This window comes from Muntiacus reevesi, chromosome 2 (assembly GCF_963930625.1).
Source record: "Muntiacus reevesi chromosome 2, mMunRee1.1, whole genome shotgun sequence".
NCBI lineage: Eukaryota > Metazoa > Chordata > Mammalia > Artiodactyla > Cervidae > Muntiacus > Muntiacus reevesi.
This window is the reverse complement of record NC_089250.1, coordinates 51,781,103-51,803,704: the sequence shown is the minus strand read 5'-3', so window position 1 is coordinate 51,803,704 and position 22,602 is coordinate 51,781,103. Positions and strand designations below refer to the sequence as shown.

Here is a 22,602-nt window from a genome sequence, read left to right as displayed (position 1 = left end):
CTCTTCTCCCATGAAGCTTATGTCCTCCTCCCTCCCAAAGAGGAGAAATCCATCCAGGGCAGGGAGGGGAGATGTGTTTATATCTTCTTCAAAAAGTACACACCGAGAAGAAATTTTTAGGGCAGAGGCTCAGTGTTTACTCATGGCCCTGCTTGGAGGAGATGCCCAGAGGTTGGGTGTTTCCTGGGGAATCTGTTGAGAAAACTCTTCACTGAAGGCTCCCAGCAGAGCTGGGTCATCTCAGAAGATGTTCCCCATGTGGGTGACTTAGGGGCAGTCCCACTGAGGTAGCAAAGGTGCTTATTTAGGGTTTTCTGCCAGAGGCCCAGGATCCTCTTTCTATCTCCTGAATCCTGGACTGTCAGCTCAGGAAGGACCTTTAGATACCATCCTCCAAACCCCCCAAGTACACATGGGGGCCTGAGGCCAAGAGGTGACAGGGACCCAGACCCCAGTCACATAGTCAGTGAGGGGATCCTTCCAGAACCCCATCTGATTCTTGGTCAGTCCCCTTCCTCCACCAACAATGAGACTGGTTTCATGGAAGAGCCTGCTATAAGGAGGGAACAAAATAAAAATCCTTTAATTTGAACCATTGATCAGGCAGCCTTTTCATAGGGTTCCCAAAGGTTCATAATGCCCCTTACATGCAGGCCCTGAGACCCAAGGTGATTGGGAACCTCTTCCTACTTTTGTTTTAACCATAAATCCCTCATTCCAAATCATCACCTGGAGCTGCCCAGTATTTCAACAGCTGCAAAACACTTGGCATATGGAGACAGCATCTACCAGTCTTTTGTTAACAAATAAACAAGTTGTTCCCAAACTTAGGTCATTAAAACAGAACTATAGTGGATAACCTTGTCTATACATCACTCTACTCAGGTGGGAGATGCCCACGGTAAGTGGCATTGCTAGTTCAGACAGTATGTGGATTTAAATTTGGGTGGAAATTGCCCCAAATTTCTCTTTTAAGATGTGGTAACAATTGAATCTCCGTACAACCCCTGGTCATAGGAGAGGAAGGTGGCTTTTTCCTGATTTTACAAATATTACTTAATTTCCCAGATGGTGGGCTCCTTGCTCACCAATCACAGCTAGTAAGTGGCACGCCACCCCCCGCCACTCAGATCTGCGGCCTCCCAGGAGGCTGCTCTGCCTTTTCCCCAGGCCACCTGCCCAGATGATTCCCTGGATGAGAACGAGGGAGGGGAAGGGAGCAGCCTGTTAGGGTGTTCCCGAGCTCCCTGCACAGTGGTTGAGCCCTCTGCCTGGGCCCCTACTCCAGCTCTGCCCTGTCCTGGCTCTGCGACCTCTGATGAGTCCCTGCCCACCTTGGAGCTCAGTGTCCTTGTCCCCTGGTGACAGCCCCAGCCTCAAAGGGCAGCTGTAGGGACTGAATGAGGACTCACGACAAGAACTTAGAGCAGAGTCAAGCACGTGGGGCAGGTTCCACCAATGTGAGCTCTAATGTCCCAGAGCCAAAGGACCTTGAAAGAGTCACTTTCCCTCCAGGACTAAGTGTAATGGTTTGGGGTGGAACTAGGTGACTTTCAACCTCAACTGCTCATTGGAATCACCTGGGAGACGGTGACAAGATCCAAGGACCCTGTCTCTACCCTAGAAATTCTAGTTTAAGTGTGCAAATGTGGCCTGGGCAGCTGAGTGTCTTAAGTCCTGCAGAGGATGCTGGTGCCTAGCCAGGGCAGAGGAGCCCAGAGCTACGTGTTCTCTGAGGTCACAGAGGGAGAGCTATGGTTTTTCCCTGAAAAAGGTAGGTTCCAGTTGGTGCCTGTGTTGTAAGAACGGATCTTTTGGGTGTTAGCACTTCAGAATAGCCTGTGATGGTGACAGCTCTTAGGAGGCCCAAGAAAGTCAGCTTGAGTGGGTTGGCAGGGACACCCCTTACTTCCAACAGGACTCACCTAGGCTGAGAGGGGCTTCCTGCCCACTCAGACCACCTGTTCAGACCTGAGGTTCATCACCAGGGAAACCTTCCCATCTTTAAACATGTGTGTGTGTATACAGGTGCTGGAATCCCCAACAACACTCCATGCTCAGCTCAGAGCCCTTCTGCCTCAACAACCACAGTGACACTGACAACTCTGCCCTCCCTCCTTTCAAAATGCTTCCAACTCTGAGAAGAGCTGATCTTTAGGAAAACACCTGTGATCCCTTGTGTGTTCTGAAAGCCACTTTCCCCAACTTTTTCCCTGAGGGGGGTGTTTTTGAAAAGAGGGAGAGGATTGTAACTTGGTGGTTTTATATTCCTTTATTCATGTGAGTCTTTCATGGCAGTTGCAGGGAACAAGGTTTGAGACTTTTCTTGTTTTTTCCACAATACTTTGTTTTGCCTTCTTACTGCCTAGAGAATAAATACCTAGGAATGACCTAGGTATGACCTGGTATGACCTGGTCAGACCTAGAAATGACCAGATATGATGACAATCTTGGTTATTATTGTTTAAGCACCTACTATATGCCAGGCTCTCTGTTTTATATACATCCTCACTCATCTTAGCAGGTGGTGCTTTATCCACTTTGTCTAGTGTCACTGAGGCTTAAGAGTAAAGATCAGAGACGCTAAAATCAATCAGTCCCATGTGCAGTGAGATGAACTCTGGTACTTACTCTCTTGGTGTTCTTGGCCTCATACCATAATGCATCTTCCTGGGCCTCATCCTCTAAATGGGTCCACACTCAGCCCTCGCTCTCAGAGTTGGTGGAGGGACTAAAGAGCTGAGGTTCCTAGAGGGATCAGCCCAGTGTCAGGCTCCCAAGAAACTCTTGATAAGTGGTAACTAATCACAGCATCTGCTCCCCTTACATTCAGGATGCTGATGTTTTTATGACTTGACTTACTCAAGTAACACCCGTTTACCATGTCCTCAATGAGTTTTAGGAAGCAAGTTAAATATTTACAAGCGTAGATATTTATATAGTTGACATCTGCCAACTTTTACAGGAGGTGTTAGGTAGTAATGGACAATTTGGAGATGCCCCACAAGACCTTTCTAAAGGGAGAAACTGCCCTCACTTTTGACTTGCTGATTTGTATATATTTTCGGGATACAAAAAGTGCTTCTGCTGCTTCACAAGCCCATGTCTGTTTGTCTTCTGATTTAATAACAATTAAGAAATTAACCACCGGATGGGGGACCGGGATGGGGAATACATGTAACTCTATGGCTGATTCATATCAATGTATGACAAAACCCACTGAAAAATTTAAAAATAAATAAATAAATAAATAAAAAGTGAAACATCAGGGTTAATATTTTAAATTCAAATTGCAATTGTAAAAGAAAAAAAAAAAAAGAAAGAAATTAACCACCATTGGTTTCTCAGCACTCGGTGATCCTTGTTTGAACCCAAAACTGATCTAGGAGAAGAACCCAGATTCAGAAAAGTATCTGTTTGCTCCCTTTCTTTCAAATTTAAGGATTGGTACACATTAGTCTTACTGGAATATTTGTGGAAAGAGTGAAAACTGTGGAGTAAATTCATAGGTACCTGAAGGGGCAGCTGTGGATATAAGTATAGTCTGGGTTAAAGAGAAATCTGTGTTTATTTAGTTTGGTGAAGCATATTGTGTTTTACTCATGGCAAAAAATGCTACCACTGACTGTTTAACTCTCACTGGAGCCCCGGGAGGAATAATGCCTGATGTCCCACTTCATAGATGAGGAGCTAGGAAGTACCACGGTCACACCTCTCGTTGGATGGTCAGCCTGGTTAAGCTTCCGCATGCTCCCACTGTGCCCTTGCTTCCCTTGCATTCACTTCTATAAATGCTTTCTCTGAACTTAAGTTTTCCAGGAGAGCCCAGCTAGGAATAGCAAATAGGAAGAATGTCTGAGACCAATCAGTACTTTTTGTTCCTGTGCCCAGACTGGTGGGAAGTCACCTTGCAGAGGAAAGAATGTGGACTTTGCACTCAGACCTGGAATTCCATACCCCTGACTCAGTCACCCCGGGGAACCCGTGTGTCTCCTTTCAGATGAGGATGATGACAGTGCCCTCCCAGAACTATTTGAAGAATTAAAATAATAGTATATGTGATAGTTCCTAACTGTGTTACATATTTTTCATTAGTGATGATGATCACAATGGTTTTCAGTGTTTAAATGTTCCTTTCGTAGCCAAGCCCTCTCCGCCCATGGTATCCGGCCCTACAGTGAGGGCTACACCTGAGCAGACAGTGAGCTTCACCTGCACATCCCACGGCTTCTCCCCCAGAAACATCTCCCTGAAATGGTTCAAAAATGGCAATGAGCTCTCAGCTTCCCAGACCAGCGTGGACCCACAGAAAGACAACAACGCTTCCTACAGCATCAATAGCACAACCAAGGTGCTGCTGGCCCCAGGGGACGTTCACTCCCAGGTCATCTGCGAGGTGGCCCACGTCACCCTGCAGGGGGGCCCTCCTCTCCGTGGGACTGCCAACTTGTCTGAGACCATCCGAGGTAGATGCCCCTCACATCATCCCAAGCCTATACCTGCCCCCAAGGCCCCAACCTGCTCCTTCCCCCTGATTTTTTGTTCCAGGCCTTGAATTGCCTGGAATCTACTTCCTGACAATCCTGCCCAGTCATCAGGTTTCTAGATGAACTGGTCACTTATTACTGTTTTCATGGCAGCTGCCAGGTAGATGCCTGTCATGTGCCAAGCACTGTGCTAATAGTTTACCAATAGCTTCTTCAACTACTGGGCACCTACTGTAAGTCAGGCCTCTATGTGTTTAGTGATTTCATTTATTTTGCTGCAGTTATTATATTTCAACTGCATACTAAGGCTGTATGCACACATGGTTAGCCTGATAGGAGCCCAGCCTTTGAGCACCTGCTGTGTGCCCTGCACTGTGCTTAGTGTTTTCATTCATATGCAGAGACAGCCTCAGTGCTTGAGCACCTACTGCATGCCTGGCTCTGGGTGACTCCCTGACTGTGCTGAGCTGTTATCCATCTCCTCCCCTATGACCTGTGTGTTCCATAAGGTCAGAACTTCTTCCTGTGCTGTTTCAGTTCCACCCACCCTGGAGATTACTGGATACCCCCCAGCGGGGAACCAGGTGAACGTCACCTGTCAGGTGAACAAGTTCTACCCCCAGCGCCTACAGCTGACCTGGTTGGAGAACGGAAACGTGTCCCGAACAGAACCGGCCTCGACCCTCGTAGAGAACAAGGATGGGACCTTTAACCATACAAGCTGGTTCCTGGTAAACTCCTCTGCCCACAGGGAGGCTGTGGTGCTCACCTGCCAGGTGGAGCATGACGGGCAGCCGGCGGTCTCCAAAAACCATACCCTGGAGGTCTCTGCTCCCCAGAAGGACCAGGACACAGGTCAAACCCCTGGTGAGGTCACCACTCAACTGATCCAGCAGTTTATCTTTTTTTTTTTTTTACTATTGAAGGTAGTAATTCATTCTTTTAAAAGAACAATCTAGAAGCCAATAGATATAAAATAGAACTTCAAAGTGAGTTCCCACCTCCAAGAGTGACCACTGGTAAGAGTGTGGCATATTCCTTATAGATCTTTGGACATAAATATCCTTGAAAGAAAGAAAGCAGGGAAGGAGAGGGATTGTCTTGCTCATGGTGTACTCTCTCGCTTTCTTCTAACAGTTTCTGTGTTCACCATTCCCTGCCCACCCACCTCCTCCACCTTGCTCTTTGTGACCTGAGCCTACTCTCCCTGGCTGCCACACTGGAATGGGGTCGGGGGCTTCAGGCCATCTATGACTTATCTCAAGTATGATCAGTGCTGCACTAACTGCCCTTGTACATATTCTGTTATATGCGCAACTATTTCTATGGGACGATTCCCAGGGAATGTTGCTAGGCCCAAGTGCATGCCCATTTAACATGATGGTGATGCTGCCAGCCTCCTGGGAGAATGACAGGTGTCAGGGTGTCATTGTCTCAGCCCCTGTCCAACCAGTTGTTGGCATGTCTCCCTTTCTTCAGAATGACAGTACCTGGTTGGCATTTTGGTGCCACTGTGGAATGTTCTGTCACCTGTACACGTGTACATAGCAAACCCTTTGAATGGATTAGAATAGAGGCCATTTCATTCCTTCGTGCATCCTGAAAGGGACAGCTCTAAAGAAGCCTTGGGGTCTGTCAAGTTGCCCTTTGATGCCACCATGAGCCCTGCCCTGGGAGACAGGATGTGTGGATCCACTGGCTGTCCGTCTCACTGGGGAGCTTGAACAAGTCGGTGCCTGTCTCTGGGCTGCTCCACCTGCCCCAGGCAGTGGTGAAGGAGGTGACCCTGGTGACCTCTCAGCTTTGATTCTCAGCTGCTGGGACCATGGCTGTCCCAGCATTGTGGCTTCAGGGCCGGGTAGGTAGTTGACACCCAAGAAACACTTCTAGAAAGGATGAAAGAGTGAGTGGTTGGTTGGTTAGTGAGGTGTTCCTCAGAGCTATTCAGTGAAGTAGAGATTACTATTGTCCTCAATAACATAAGAGGAAGCCAGTGGGTGAGGGGGTTTAAATGACCTGCTCAAGGTCGCACAACGAGGGCATTGATTTGAACCTACATTTCTGTGGCTCCGAGCCCTGCTCCTGACTGCACACTGTCCTCCTGTGGGATCCCCTCCTGTGTCCGGTGCCAGCCCCTGCATTGTCTCCATGGCAAGTGTCCTGGGCTCAGCCCCAGGACAGGCCCCAGGCCCCAGGCCCCAGGCCCCAGGCATGGACTAGGGCACTGCCTCGGGGTCTGCATGTCCAATGGCAGGTCACCCTCCTCACAGCCTTTCCCCCTGTGGTGTGTGATGCCCCAGCTGCGATTAGGAGATCCAGGCAGACCTGTGTCCCCAGGTGGCCGCTCCGTGGCTCACTCAGGTGAGGAGGAACATATGTCTATTCCTCAGGAGGGCAGTTCCACCCGCAACCTGCAGCCGGGGTTCCTCCACGGCTGACAGCAATGTTTCCCTCCTGGCACCTCGCCACAGTTTTTGCGCTGCCTGTGGGTGACCCACAAGGGGAAGTGTGTGCAGATCCATGAACATGCCCACGGGGCCGAAACATCTGAGCCAGGTGTTCTCAGTTAACGATGCCTGCCTCGTGGTGAAAAGGGGCAGTGTCTTTTCCTTTTCCTTGTTGTAAGTTTTCGTACATGAAGCCTCTGTTGTGTGTGGTCCTAGGCCCGAATGGCAACAGCTGGAACAGCATCTTCATCGTGGTGGGCGTGCTGTGTGCCTTGCTGGTGGCCCTGCTGATCGTAGCCCTCTACCTCCTCCGAATCAGACAGAAGAAAGGTGGGTGGGTTCCCTGGTTCCTCCCTGAGAGTTTACCCCTGGGCTGTCCTTCCCAGACGGGGAGAGGTCTCTGCTTTGTGCTATACGTAGTTTAAGTCATAAGGATGTCCAATTACTCGCAGTAACAAGAAGTCCAAGGGTACCGTTGCCTTGGCTGTGCAGCCCCTTCACCAGGCTGAAATCTGGGTGGGCCCCCTACCCTGCAGCATCACTGCTCCAGGCCTCGCAGTCTCACAGAATCACTGCTGATGTGGGAATTGGGGAGATGCCGGGGTGGCAAAAGGGTCTCAAGGAGGAAACAGTACTTCGCAGGAGCCCCTGGCAGACTTCTGCTTTCTCCTTACCTGTTCAGATTACATGCCCAGCCCCTTGGCAGGAGGCTGGAACAGAGTGGGGAGAATACCACCACCTACCTCCCAGGCTGTTGGGAGAATTAACTGTGGGTACAGCGTTAGCAAGATGCCTGGCACAACAGCAAGTTCTCAACGTTAGCTCCTATAATCAGTATTGTACATGAGACCGAGAACATGAACCACCTCCCTGGAAAGCTCCCCTCATAGTGGCAAGGTGTGTGGCCTTTGACTGCAGCAGGAGGGTGTAAGTTCAAATCCAGGACATTGTGCCCTGTTTGCACGCTCATTCGTGCAAGTGTGTGTGTGTGTGTGTGTGTAGTTGTTTCTGTTGCCAGGTCTCTTGACTTTGGAGTCAGACGAACCAGGGTTCCAGATCCTTGTTTTATGCTCTAAACAATCAGTTTGGCCTCCATAAGCCTCAGTTTCCTCACCTGTAAAATGGACGTGGCAGTGCCTGCCTCGGAGGATAGTTATGAAACAAATAAGCTCATGTGCAACAACAGCGCTGACACATTGTCAGACCTAAAAAAATGCATGTCCTCTTTCCCACTCTTGAAAACTATTTTAAGCCAGTGTTGCTGAAACCTTTTTGGCTACAAGTGATAGAAATACATTTCATGTCTCAACCCAATGCACACACACCCCATCTATAAAATTGGAACTCTGATATTTTCCTTTTTGTCATATTTTGTACTATATTCTCTTAAAATTGCTGTTTGTGACCCAGCAGCACGTGCTGCAACTGGCAGAGTACCAAATGCCATCCTGAGCTGCATTTCTGCACCCGGACCTCCAGGCAGAGCTTGACAGGCTTTCTGTGCCTCAGCTACACACCTCTCCTGCACCCCCTCTCCTCTGGCCCCCAAGTTTCCCTCCCCGCTGGACAGCCTGGAGGACTCAGCCCTGAGACACTGCCTGAACCTCAAACTCCCATCTGGGAGGGTTGGCATCTCTAGAATCTAGAAGAGGTTCTTCAGGTGATCTGCAGGGTGGTTTTCCTAACATTCCTGGAGCCACCGCACAGGCAGAACTCCTCCTTGGATGAGGAAACAGGCTCTCTTGCCCACCTTGGGAGACAAACCAACCCTTGGATGGAACACTCATAGTGTCTGCTCATAAAACCCCAGCCTCCTTTGGAGCTTTATCCCTGGGCACCATGGTAGGCTCTAGCACATAGGAGCTCATTTCCGTGGGCTCGGGCATCAGCCATCCAGTGTTCTGGAGAAGAAATGGGGGTTGGAGAGCTGCAGACGCTGGTGAAAGCCACCCAGCCCTGAATGGTGGGTCTGCTTGTGTGCAGAGTCCAGGTCTCAAACGTAGACTTTAGTGACAGTGACAGCTGGCCCTCAGTCAGCTCTTTTGATGTGTCAGGCATTGGAGTCACCATAGGCCTCTAACTCCACTTTATAGACGAGGAAACTGGGGCACGGCAAAGTTATAGAGCTTGATCAGGTCTCACAGCTGGTGAGTGCTGGTGCCAGGATTCACATGACACTCCAGGGACCATCTTTGAGACCATGCTGCCCTTTCCCGCTGCTCTAATGAGACACCCCCTCTCCCTTGTCAATCCCCAGAGGTGTCTGCCATCCTCTACCTCATACTCGCAGTGAAATATCCTAATTTCAGCTCTATCACTTACCCGTTGTGTGACCTTAGGGAGTCATCCAGTGTCCTTAGTGTGAAATGGAGATGATCAGTGTCCCATCATTGGACTCCCTGAGATGACTCGTGTCCCAGCACTTGGCAGCCCATCAGCCTCCATTCAAATGTTAGATGCTGAGCTGCTGCATCTAATGGGTACCACTCACCCAAAAATCCAATACCTGCCCAGGCACCAAACGTTCATCTGGCAGTGAGAATTCTTGCAGTGTGGCAGCCTCCAGCCTGCTAATATGTGATACAGAGCACACTTGCCTGTGCATGTTGCTTTTTAATTACAATTTTACAGCAAAATCAGAGTCAAATGGGGCTGAACCCCAGTGGCTTCTCTGTGGGGTGCCCCACATCACAGGCTCAAAACTTCTGAGCCAGACAGACCCTTTCTTTCCTCCCATGGTCCTTTTTGCAAAGGTGGTGAGTGAAAATGAATGTCCAGCCCATCCGTGTGACTTAGAGCACTGAGCTCTAACCTCAGAGAGGGAAAATGACCCACCCAGGGTCAAGCAGCATGTGAGTGGGTGACAGAAGTGGAATTTGCTTCCCTGGTGGGTCAGACGGTAAAAGCGTCTGCTTACAATGCGGGAGACTGGGGTTCAATCCCTGGGTAGGGAAGATCCCCTGGAGAACGAAATGGCAACCCACTCCAGTACTCTTGCCTGGAAAATCCCATGGACAGAGGAGCCTGGTGGACCGCAATTCATGGGGTCGCAAAAAGTCAGACACGACTGAGCGACTTCACTTTCACTTCCCCCAATTAGCAGTTCTGCCAGAACCTGTTCTCCAGCAGTGAAGGGTCCTGATGGGCACCCAGGCTTGCTGTAGGGTTTCAGGTAATGGGTGTGATGGATGGAAGTCAGGCTCAGTGAGAGGTAGGGCAGCTGGCCCTCACAGACTGAAGGTTGCTTTGGCATCTGACCTCTGGCAATTCCCAGAAATGGGAAAGCTGGCAGGCCCAGCTCTTCCTGCTGGAAGATAATGGACCACCCACCCACAGGGGTGGGCATGGGGTTTCCTGTGGTTTGGAGGATATGATTTCAACAATTCCTCCCAACATTCTGGGGGCAAGCCTCTGCACCCTCCAAAAAGTAATTAGAAAAGTGTGTTTCTAAGTTGAATAACTGGCTTTTTTTTTCTTTTCTCTTTCAGCCAAGGGCTCCACTTCTTCTACAAGGTAAGTACGTCACTGGGCTGGAGTGCTTTTGCAGTTATTTGGTTTTTTGCCCCCAAAACTGCCGAGCAGAATCCACACCCACTGACCCTCACTCCTGTGCCAGTCAGCCTTCCTGTTGCTTTGCTTTGTAAGCTCCTCTCACCAGGTCTGTCTGTAACTACTGTCTCAAGTGAGGGCATTTCAGCACACAGAGGCACTGATTTCTTGCCTGCTGCCCACAAACAGTGAGACCCTTATCAAATCCTGTTTGAACTGTGGCAGAAACTCCTGCACATGCCATCCCCAAATCTAATTGTATACTGTGCTCTTTCCTTCGTTCATTAAGTATTTATGGAGGGCTTTGACACAGGTAGCCTGGGCAATGCCAGGGTAGGTGGGTATGACAGATGCACCTGTGCCTCCTGAAACCGTACCTTGGTCAGAAGCTAAACCGATGACATTATATCATGGAAGGTACATTAGTTGGTTGATTTAACATTTGCAGTGAGTTTTGCTGGGTCCCTACTGTATGCCAGCTCTGTTCTGAATGAGCAAGACTCAGTCTAGACCTTCATGAAGCTCAGACGCCTGTGAGAGAAGCAGGCAGTAACTGTGGAGGTGAAACAGTCTGTAATGTCATGTCAGGTGGTGACAAATTAAACACAGCAAGGGGATGGAGATGGAGGCAAGGGCAGGGCCTCCTCTGAAGAGGGAATATGAGCAAGGACCTGAAGCTGGGAAGCTGTGAGGGGGCATAGGCTGGGTGAGAGAGCAGGCAAGGTGAAGGGTCAAGGTGGGCAGTGCTGGGAGGATGGGGGAGGCCAGTAGCTGGGGCAGAAGAAGCGAGGGGACAGGAAGGGATGAGGTCAGAACGTGCAGCCCACGTGTCTTAGCTGCAGCCCACGTAGCAGGTGGGTGACTAACCCAGATTCTGCTGCTTTGGGGAGGCCCCCCTCCACCAACATTCACCCCAGCAGAGTAGAGGCCACACCGCATCACCTGTGACGTGAATGTGCCTGTGTGGAAACATGAACATCAACTCTGAGTACGATAAATACAAACTATAAACCGCTTCATGTTCATTCAGAACAGGTTTTGCCATCAAATGGGTTTTGCAGATCTTTTGATTCTTTTAGCACTTTGTGGATTTCAGAATTGCAAAACAGAACTGAGGATCTGGAGTGGAAGCCAGTGTCTAGGGGCTATGGCTGTTAGGACTCCAGATTTGACTCCCAGTTGGATGAGGGGGCATAAGAGGGAGCTGATCTGACTTTGTTTTAAAGGTACCACTCTGACCACCATGCGAGAACCAAGCTGTAGGAGGGAGGGTGGAGGCAGAGAGGCCAGTGAGGAGGCTGCTGCAGTGGTCCAAGCAGATGGCTGTGGCCTGGATGGGCTTAGAAAGGGTCAGATTCTGGATATATTTTGGAATTAGAGCCAAGAGGACTTGCTGAGAGGTTGTAGGGTCAGGGACAACCACACAGTTGGGGGGTGCCCCCCAACCACACAGTTGGGGGCAAGGGAGTGCTGTCATGTGTTTGGGGGGGTCACAGGTGATGGGTATGGTGGGGGGCAATACCAGGCCTGTGGTTGCACACAGCAGGAGCACCTAACCCATCTGAGGGGCCCTGGGAAGCACTGGGCCCTCCTGCCACACCAGGAGTCTGTGGTAGCCTTGGGAGAAAGCCTTGCTTTCTGCTCTGACCTCCACAGGTGGCTTCCTGCTCTGAGCCCTGGCCAGCCTCCCAGCCTCCTGGTCCCCGAACAAACATAGCCACCATTCCAGCAACACCGGGCTCCTCATACCCCCGGGGAAATGTGTTTCCTGTGTTGCCATGCCTTCACCTGCCACACTTCCCACACCAAGTGCACTCTTTCCCAAGAGCAAGGCTTGGCCTTTGCCTGGAAGCCCTCAGTGCCTCCCTGTGGCCCTCTGGACAGTCCAGATGCTCTCCTGAGGCCCTCAAGCCCCTTGCAGTGCAGCCCTGCTGAGCCAGATAGTTTCACTTCCTTCCATTCCCAGGGCTCGAATTCCATGGCTCAGCCTCGGCCTCCCACCTTCTCCCTCACGCTGCATTCTCGTTCTCCTCACCCTTGTGCTCCCCACCCCTGCTCCTGAATCACCCAGGGTCTGCACAACTTCAGGGCCCCGCAGTCACAGCAGGTTCTGAACAGCACCCCTTGGAGTGGGGCTAGCGTGGGTAACCCTCCTTTTTACTTGGTTACCTCCTGCTCTTCCTTCTGGGCTCAGCGAGGGCATTACCTCCTCCAGGGACAGAGGCTCCTCCTGGGAGCTCTCCTGGTGCCCCTGGATTGACAGCCCGGTGTATTCAAGCTGTCTCTGCACTTGTCCCTGTAGTGTGACCTGCCCCTCTTCAAGGCAGGGTGGGTTACCTCCCTCATGTTCCTTGCTGCTTGCTGCTGAACTTGGCACTGTGCCTGGAATGGAATAGGTGCTCAGTAAAGGTTTGTTGAATGAATAAACGCTACCCCAAACCACTCCAGTAATCCCTGGTCTCTGACCTCATGAATCCCTAAAACTATCCCTGTCAGTGGCTTCACAACCCCAAATATGGAAGGAGCTCTCTTTTTTGTTTCATTCTTACTGTTGTCACCATTTTTATATGTCTTATCTCCCCAATTATATAATACATTTCTGGAAGAAAAGGACTATGTCAATAATAATAATGACAACAGCATCAGCAGTTAACATTTATTGAGCATTCACTGTGTTCTAAGCACAGATCTATGATTTTACCTATATTAGCCCATTGGTGATTTGATTATCACAAAAATCCTGTGGTTTACTATTATCCCAATTTAATTCACAGAGGGTCTCAAACTTGAGTGTGTAGCAGAATCTCTGGGAGGGCTTATTAAAACGCAGATTACTGGCCCCTTCCCTTGAGTTTCGGATGCAGAATTTATATTTATAACAAGTTCTCAGGTGTTGCTGACACTGCTGTTTCTAAGCCAGACTTTGAGAACCCCTGCTTTAGAAGCTTATTATTGTCCCTATATGTGGTTGAGGAAACTGAGGCTCAGAGAAGTTTTGTGACCTTCCCAAGGACCCACAGCTAGCAAGTGAGGAACCATGAGTCAACCCAGGTTTCTCCGATGCTGAAGCTGAGGCTCTTCATCACTGATCCAGTGCTTCTTGCTGCCTGTTTTTCCTTCCCCAGAGAAGCCAACCGTTTTCTGCCTGTTTTTTTATTTTTTTTATTTTTTGAGCATGAGCCTACCCAGGGAGCCGTGAGATCACTTGCTCCCTTTGATCTCTCTAAACCAAAGCGCTAGCTAGTGAGTGGTACTGGTGCTTTTCCATGCAGCTGCCAGCTTCAGCTCGGCTGGCTGGGATCAGACACTTTCCAGAGAATGTTGGCGTGGGTAATAACCCAGCTTCCCGGGAGGGGGAGGGGCAGTGGCAAGAGTTGGGGGTGCCTCTGCTTTGAACTCAAAGGGCCCATCAGGTTGCAGGGCCAGTGGGAGGACTGGCTATTTCTAACTCCCTGTGTTAGGAATGTACAGGAGAACATTATAATCTTCCCCAGCTCAGATGAGAGGAAGATGTGGCTCTGCTCCCTTAATTGGGCACTGGGGTTCATTCGGTTGGCCATTTGTTCACTTGTCAGACATTCACTGCGTTTATTCTTAGAATAGTTAAGGCTTCCCTGATTCTTTCATTTATTCATCTGGATTGAGCGCCAGGCCTTAAGCTGGGGGGATTGCAAAAAGGAACAAAAAAGACACTAGCCCTGGTCTGTGGCACTTTGGATCAGATGGGAGAGATGTTCAGTCATTCATTCAACAAACATCTCTAGTGTGCTGATGATGCACCGGCCCATTACTAGGTGTCGAGGCTCCGGTGGTAAACAACATGGACCTAGTCCCTGCTCGCATGGAGCTCGTGGTCCATAGGGAGGCAAGTTACCATACTAGCTGGGAGGTTAATACGTGGTGTGCTACAGGTGCTGACTAACACAGAGGCTCAAAGTAGAGGCGGGAGGCGGGGTGCAGTGGGTGGTCAGGGAAGGCCATCTAAGGCAGGGACATTTAGATGACAGCTGAGGCTCTAGCCTTGGGAACATCAGGGGCAAGAGTGGACCAGGCAGAGGGAACGGCCAGTGCCAAGACCCCAAGGCAGGAGCAGCTGGACGTGTTCATGGACCGAGGAGGAGGCAGAACGGGGGAGAGGCAGTGGGGAGGGCGAACACTATGGAGTGAGCAAGGGCAGAGACAGAGGACTAGAGCACATCACGTGGGCTGGGCAGTCAGGACACAGAGATGGATTTTACTGTGTTGTGGGAAGGAGTTGAGGGTTTTGAGCAGAAAAGTGACCTGACATCACATATGCATTTTACATGTGGAGACTGGAGTGTGGGGGGTGGGGGGACAGAAATAGAGCAGAGACACCAGAGAGGAAGCTCCTCAGAAATTTGAAACCTGGATGGTGGCAATGATGGTGTTGGGTATGTGTTTTGGAGGCAAGGTCGACAAGCTTTGTGGTGGATTAGACACGGGTTGTAAAGGAGGAGGAAGGAGAATCGGGGGGCGGTTCCCATTTCTTTAGCTGAACACAAGGTTGAGTAGTAGCAATGCCATTCAGTGAGATGGGAGAGACCCGAGGAGAGACAGACATGACAAAATGGATAACTGCTTCCGATCTATAATTATCGCTCTGAGAGAGGAGCCCAGTGTTCTGAGAATGGATTTGGGGATAGTGAAGGTTTCCCTGAGAAATGACCATTTAAAACCACTCTGGGGGAAGAGAAGGAGTGGATCAGAGGAAGAGGCAAGGTGAACTGAGTGTGCCAAGGCATTGGGGCAGACTGATTGGCATTCATTCCAAGTCACTTTTGAGCACCTGTACCCCTGTGGAGAGGAAGCATGGCAGACAGACAGACATACAAACCCGATGGGAAAATATGCAAGGAGTTTGAAACTGTCATGGAGGGACAGCCCGACCAGCTTAGCACTGTCAGAAGCCATCCCAAATAGGTGACAACATAGTTGTCTTGAAGGATGAACAAAGGTTAACCAAGAGGAAAAGTAGTTCAGTAGGTCCTTCAAGGCTGTTGATGTGTAAAGTGCATCACAGTGAGTTGCCCTTGAGAAATATTGGGTGGGTGTGATAAGTGGGTGAATGAGGATGAGGGAGTAAATGAGTCTGGGTTGGTGGGTGAGGGGCAGGTGGAGTGGTCAGCCAGGGCCAGACTCCATGGGACATACAAGCAGGTTGAGGTGTTGGACTTGAACCAGAGTCAGTGAGGAACCAGACAGGTTGGAAGCAGGAGGGGCATGGATGGAGCCGAGTGAGCAATCTTCTCCAGACAGCGTCCCTGCTCCCAGAGGGCCATTGCTGTGGCCACGTGGGGCCCGCCATGCCCCAGAACTGCTTTCTGAGCCAAGCACTCATGCCAAATCCATTAATAACCCCGCTGCCAAGCCCCATTGCTCATTTCTGACATGAGCCAGGCTAACGTCCCCAGAGTGGCTGGCTTGAGAATTTACACAACTGTCGAACCAGTGGCTCCGGTTTACTCACCACCTTGACTGTGACCCTGCAGTGAGCCAAGCCACAGCCTCCAATTACAGGATCAAGTGCATGAACGGCTTCTTTGATTAATCGGAACACATGGCCCTCCTCTTTTCTTTTCCTAATGATAAGACTTCGGTGTGTAGAATATAGAACATTAGGAAAACATGGGAAACTAAAAAGAAGAAAAAAATATCACCCCAAGACCACTGCTGTTAGCGTTTTACTGTTTCTTTCCAGTGTTATCTACACATGTTTCATAACTGAGATCTTTCCACAGAGAATTTTATGCTTATCATTTTAATGTAACCATTTGTAATAATAAAAAAAAAAAAAAAAGAAAAGAAAGCCTCCTCATAAACCTCTTAAGTCTTTATCTACAAAATCTATCCTAATTTCCTTAACCGGTCCCAACTGGTGGAGCTGTGAGATGTGAACCTCCCTCTCCCATCTCGTTCTGTGGTAAATGGTTTACTGCACAAAGCTTTTTCTATATTTTGAATACCAATACTCCCCAAATGTGCAGTTATGAGTCAAAAGATGAGGGCACCTTCCAAGTTCTTGACTTTGACAAGCTGTTTCCAGAGAGCATTATGCTGGTCAGCCCCTCCACCAGCAGTGCATGAACCTGCCAGTCTCACTGCACCTTCCCCAGCACCGAGTATTACAGTTTTTAAAGATCCTTGATGATAAAGTAGGTTAAACAAACAAACAAAAAAAGTAGTGCATTGTTGGAAAGTCATTTGGTCCAAATATGTGATCAGCAGTTGTGTTCCTGTTGGGAACGGCTCATCCATGTCCTCCACCCGTATAGGAAGTGGAACCTAAATGTTATTCTTATCCATGTGCATGAGCACTAGAGATAGTGAGGGTATTTTTATCTGTGCGTCTCTTTCCTTTTTAGGCTGCATGAGCCTGAGAAGAACACCAGAGAAACAACTCAGGTACAGTCCTTGGTGAGATGCCCTTCCTGGGAGATCGGTGGTGTGATTTCCTTGCATCAACAGGAATTGCAGATCCTGTTCTAAATTAAGACTTCTTCACCAGGGTGGGTGGGTACCGGGGGTGGAGGATCCTTACATTCATTCCTGAGTCCTCCCCTCCCCTCCTCCCTCCCCCTTCCCCCGTCCTTCCACCCACCCCACACACACCACCACCACCATACACACCCCCCACCCCCCGCCCCGGGTCCAGCCTGGAGAGTCTGTCCCAGCCGCTCTCAGTGCCAATCACCGCCCAACTTGGAAGGGCACCATCCACCACGTGTTCTGTGTAAATGGTGCTTCTGCAGTTTGGCTTAGTGTTCATCACGCCATCCGGCCTCCATGCCTGTACCCAGCCAGCCCCTCTAGCGGGAGCACCCTCGCGGCCCTGTGTCTCTCACGTGGGGGAACACACAGCACTGCACTGCCTTTGCTGATGGGAAGACCCCATGGCATTGATCACCTCATGCAACGGCACATGCCCCTGGAGCTGGCAATTCCACCCCGGCATTATTGAAGAGGCTTTGCCATCACCATGGTTGGTGGCCTGTTTCTGAGAACCCTGGCCCTGTCTGCACTGGCTGATGCTATCAGACCTTGGGAGGCAGAGGGCTCCTCGGCGTCTTATAAGGAGACAGGCCCAGCCCTGAACCTAGAATGAGAAAAGCCAGCTGTCCTTGACATTTCCCTGGCAGTTGTCATCGCTGTAGCTGTAATTTGTTGAAGAGAGCCAGGCTGGCAAAATGCACAGTGTTTGTAGGCCAAAACTCTCCCAACTCAGTGCCAACTTCCCCTCCCCCACCCGCGACCTGAGCACAAGCTCAGGCAATGATTAGAAATACAAGACAATCTCTAATCATGGGGCGGGAAGGCTTTTTCCCCAGTCATTTTACTTCCTGGAACTTTAAAAGTCAAAGTTCTTTCTGGAATTTTCCAGGGAAAGAATGATGGTGAAAAGAGCTGGTCACTGAATCCTGTACAGAATTTACAGTCAGTCAGGACTTACTGAGCACCTACTATGTGCCAGGCCCTGGGCAATGAGCAGGGCTCTTGTGAGCTCGCAGCCCTGTAACTAGGACTCCCAGCCCAGGGCCAGCCCTTACTGCTGGCATGGGTTTCCCAGAGAGAAGTGAACAAGCATGCAGGGTTGAGGACAGGGGCCATGTGTTGGGACCACAGCTTTAGAGGCCAGCAGACCTTGACTCTTTTCTAGCTGTGTGACTTTGACCCAATTATTTCACCTCGCTTGCTATAAAGTTCTTCACCGTAAAGTAGGATAAATATGTCTTACCAAGCAGGGTTGTGATAGCACCTAAATCAGGTGATCCACGTGAGAGCAGGGTACCCATCAGCCGTCAGGGTCTGAGGTTATTGTTGTGCATCAGGTGGGATCATGGGTGTTGGTCACTCCCCTCCACTTCCACAGTTAAGTTGCTAGGCACAATGAAGCCAAGTGTGTCTTTCGTGATGGGTAATTTCAAGATGGCAGTTGTGAGTAATAAGACAGGCACATAGGAATAGCTCAGGTTTGCCAGGTGGTAGATGATTGCTGACATGCGCTGAACATCCATGCACCTGGCCTGAGCCAGGCTCTGTCCTGAGAGCTTCACCTGGACCACCTCATCGGATCCTCCCAGTGACCATGGCAACAGATACTATTATTAGACCTCCTTTAAAATTGGGGAAACCAAGGCCCAGAGAGGGTAAGTGAACTGCCCAGTCCCTCACCCAGAGAGAACAGAACTAGGATTCACACTCCGACTTCTGCCTACAAAACCTTTGCCTCCTGTTAACTGCTGGCTTCATTCTCACAAACTCCCATTCTCTTTCCCCCAGTCCTCAGCTTCACCTAGTGTGGGGCTGGAAGAGTTGCCGTCCATTTATTGATCTACCACTCATTCATTCATTCATTCAACATTGATTGGTTTTTTTCTGTGCCAGTCTTGATTTTTGCATCATAACAAATGCCTAGTGAATACTTGTTGAATAAATGAGTAAATAAATGAGTGTTCCCACCCACTGGGGATCAGCATCTACTCACACCCCTGGACAGGCACAGACAGTCCCTAGCTAAGGGGTGGGTGCTGTGATGGAGAAGCACAGAGGGAGGTACAGAGTCATGGTCCTGGACCCAGCTGAGAGGAAGGTCTTAGGATGAAATTGACAGGGTGCGTTGGGTTTCATTATAAGGAGAAAGGGGGCTGGATACTCTCAGCAGAGGCAAGAGCATCAGGAAAGGCAGGCAAGAACTACAGGAGGGGTGACATTGAGGCAGGGCTTTGAAGTGACCACACTGACATTTAGGAAGAGCCTTGAGGCTATATGAGGAGGCTGACTAAAAGAGCAAGGCTGGAGACGGGTGACCTTGGCTGGAGAAAAGGGGACATGAATTAGGGCTGAGTCAGTGGAGGCCAAGAGGAGACAGAGCATCCAGACTTGGTCCCAGTGGTGACTGGCAGGGGCTCCAGAATGACCTTCTCTCTATCTCATTTAGATCCAAGACAACAATGACATCACATATGCAGACCTGAACCTACCCAAGGGGAAGAAGTCAACCCCCAAGGCCAATGAACCGAACAACCACACGGAGTATGCCAGCATTCAGGCCCGCCCGCCACCCGTATCTGAGGACACCCTCACCTACGCTGACCTGGACATGGTCCACCTCAACCGGACCCCCAAGCAACCGGCCCCCAAGCCTGAGCCATCCTACTCGGAGTATGCCAGTGTTCAGGTCCAGAGGAAGTGAACAGGGCCGTGGTCATCTCTAGAGTCTGTTCCCATGAGCCTTCCTGTCCCACACGGAGCAGCCGTAGTGAGGACAACCAGCCCAGTTCCTGGGGGGCTAGGGTGGCAGAGGCCCTGGGACCCAGGAATGAGGGTAGCTCTTGTCTCCTCAACCCAGTTGGCTCACCAGCATTTCCAGGGTAGCCATGATCCCTCCAATTGGCCACACATGGAGGCTGGTGTCGCCAGACCAGGCGGAGAGCCGGCCTGGGAACTGGCCAGAGCCACAGTGAGTGTGAGAACTCTCATGCCTCTGTCCATCAACTGTGGGTCTTGGTCATGGTCTTGGAGACCCCTGATTGCCTCCTTGACGCTCCGCAGCTTGATCTTCCAGAGTGAGGAGGGAGAAAACATACCTCCTCTTCCCCCCGGCACCACCAGCTGTGGCTTTGGGGAAAGCTATCCCCTTTAGATTGAACTGCCTGTCCATGGGGAAGCTGGACCCGCCTCCTGAGACCTGGTGTAGTGGCTGCCAGCAGTCCTGGCCTCCCCTGACCTGGAGTGATCGGCCACAAGCCCTGGGGAGGAGAGGACCCTCTGAGAACTCCTCCAGCACCAAGGACTGAGGGACAGAAACACCCTTCCTCCTCTCAGCCCGCGAGACCTAGAGGACCCGTCATCCTGACTGTGACGCTCCATGTGGCCCCAACTCTCCTTTCCAGACCTGAGCTCGCTTCCTCCAGCAAGCACTAACTCACAACATCTCGCTGTGGACGCCTGTAAATTATTGAGAAACGTGAAATGTGCAATCTTGAAACTGAGGTGTTAGAAAATTTGATCTGTGGTGTTTTGTTCTGTTTTTTTTTTTTTTCTTAAAACAACAGCAGCGTTATCTTGGCTCTTTGTCATGTGTTGATGTGCGTGGTTGGTCTTGCACAGTCTGAGGCTGAACAGTCGGTTGTCCTGGAGAGAATCACTCATGGCAGAAACTGAGTTCCTCCTGGTCCCAGAGCCCTGAGGGTGGGGCAGACAGTTCCAGGTTGGCTGCTCCATGGAGACAGGTAGCCTTCCCTCCACGTGGCTGGTTCTTCTGCTTCCCGAGCCCCCAGTGTGGTAAGTCTGAACCTGCCCCTACTTCTCCAGGCTGCCTCCTTCTCCACGAGGTCTGGTCGAGACCTCATGCTTCAGTCTGCTTACCTGTAAAGAGGAGGGAGGAAAGACGCCGTTCCTCCCCTCCATCTCTCACAAGCACTTTAGGGCCACGCAGGGTAGGAAGCTGTGCCTGTCTGTCCCCCCCAACCCCCGCCCCCCGCCATTCCAGCTCTCTGAAGACAGAATCTTCCATTTCTGTTCCCAAACCCTATTAGGATCAAACTGGCATAAATCAAAGACAGCCAGGAGGCCTGAATATCTGTGAAGCCAGGAATGACCCACCGTCTGTCCCTCTGTCTCAAGAGGTTGGGCAGAGGCTCTGACCCCATTAACCTCAGAACCCTGGCCCTTCCAATTCAATGTGGCAGCCCAGCTGGGCCCAGGGCAAGCAGGTGTCACAAGCCCTGTTTATTCAGTTTTCACATGTAACTGATCCACTCTCAGAGCTGAGATGCTAATCTTCACTGCCCCCTGGGTCCAGCCATTGGATGCCCAAGGGAGTCCTGGCACAGGCTGTCAGAGCCAGAAGCTGAGCCATCCTGCCTATCAGCAGGTCCTCCAGGTGGAACCCTGGGAGGCCAACACAGACCTGCCTCTCTGGGGAAGGGTGATTTGTATTACACGATGGCATCCAGGAACTGGCTGAGCCGACAGGCCATGTGAGCAGCTTTGGCCCCATGAGCCGGAGTTTCTCTGTGGCATCTGGGAGCTCAGTGTCACAGCCACCTGGCTCGAGCTACTTCCAAATTCCACAAGGTTGGCTTGTAAACCCTGATCTCCCTCTCTTTTACCCAGAGAGAGCACACGTGTGTGAGCACACACAAGCACACACATAGAATTTTAAAAGAATGTTTTCTTGGTGCCACTTTAATTTTATTTTGAATTTTGGAAGAGGAGTAAGGAATGAGGCCAAGGAAGTCGTGTAGTTTAGACTTAGCCTGGCAGCCTGGAGATTCCCATACCTTGTGTATCGAACCCCAGGAAAAGGAAACGGTCCAAACAACAGGACGGAAGGAGCATGGTTTCGGGAGTTTATTTTCAGACTGTGGGGAAGGAAACAGGCCCCATTTTGTATATAGTTGCAACTTAAACTTTTTGGCTTGCAAAATATTTTTGTAATAAAGATTTCTGGGTAACAACAGCCCGTTTGGATGTTGAGTATCCTTGTCTCTGTGAGTTTGTCCTGTCCCCATGAGCTTGGGAGAAGATTGCCTGGGCCCCAGGGCTTGGAAGCAGCCTCAGCATTTGGGCCTGTCTCTGGGACTTTCCAGGGAGCTCAGCGGTAAAGAATCTGCCTGCCAATGCATTAGACACAGGTTCGATCCCTGGGTCAGGAAGATCCCCCTGGAGAAGGAAATGGCAACCCACTCCAATATTCTTGCCTGGAGAATTCCATGGACGGAGGAGCCTGGCAGGCTACAACCCATGGGGTCGTAAAGAGTCAGATATGACAGAGCAAGCACACATGCACACTTGGATTTTATAGACACAAAGACTTCGTTTCCCCTGGTTCATAGGGAGTCAATGTAAGAAAGCCCAAAACACCTGCTTGCGCAAAATTCCAACAGAAAACCAAGTTTGAATCCCAGATCTTCCTCTTTGTAACTTTGAGAACAAACCACTCACCTCGCTGAGACCCAGGGCAGTTGTCAGCACAGTGGGGATGTAATACCCTTCCAGGGTTAGTGTGGGCATTAAAGGGTTGGCACATGGCAGGCTTTCGCTGAGCATTGGCTCTTTCCTTTCTGCCCTAAACACTGCACAGAGGGGACTGGTTG

The 22,602-nt window shown here is 50.4% G+C and overlaps 1 protein-coding gene across 8 annotated transcripts in view; it reads left to right on the top strand.

The window, feature by feature from the left end:
* The window catches only part of SIRPA (signal regulatory protein alpha), a 42,066-nt gene extending 20,101 nt beyond the window's left edge, over positions 1–21,965 (top strand). For 5 of the 8 annotated variants that reach the window (XM_065921572.1, XM_065921570.1, XM_065921574.1 and 2 more), the window contains exons 4-9: positions 4,143–4,466; positions 5,025–5,354; positions 7,151–7,264; positions 10,423–10,447; positions 16,867–16,918; positions 19,440–21,965. In XM_065921572.1, the coding sequence (XP_065777644.1) occupies positions 4,143–4,466; positions 5,025–5,354; positions 7,151–7,264; positions 10,423–10,447; positions 16,867–16,918; positions 19,440–19,694 (1,100 nt within the window). In that variant the 3' untranslated portion in view covers positions 19,695–21,965. The remainder of the gene's footprint in view (positions 1–4,142; positions 4,467–5,024; positions 5,355–7,150; positions 7,265–10,422; positions 10,448–16,866; positions 16,919–19,439) is intronic. The other 3 variants (XM_065921575.1, XM_065921577.1, XM_065921576.1) reach the window with 3 other exon arrangements.
* Positions 21,966–22,602: the final 637 nt, after the last annotated feature.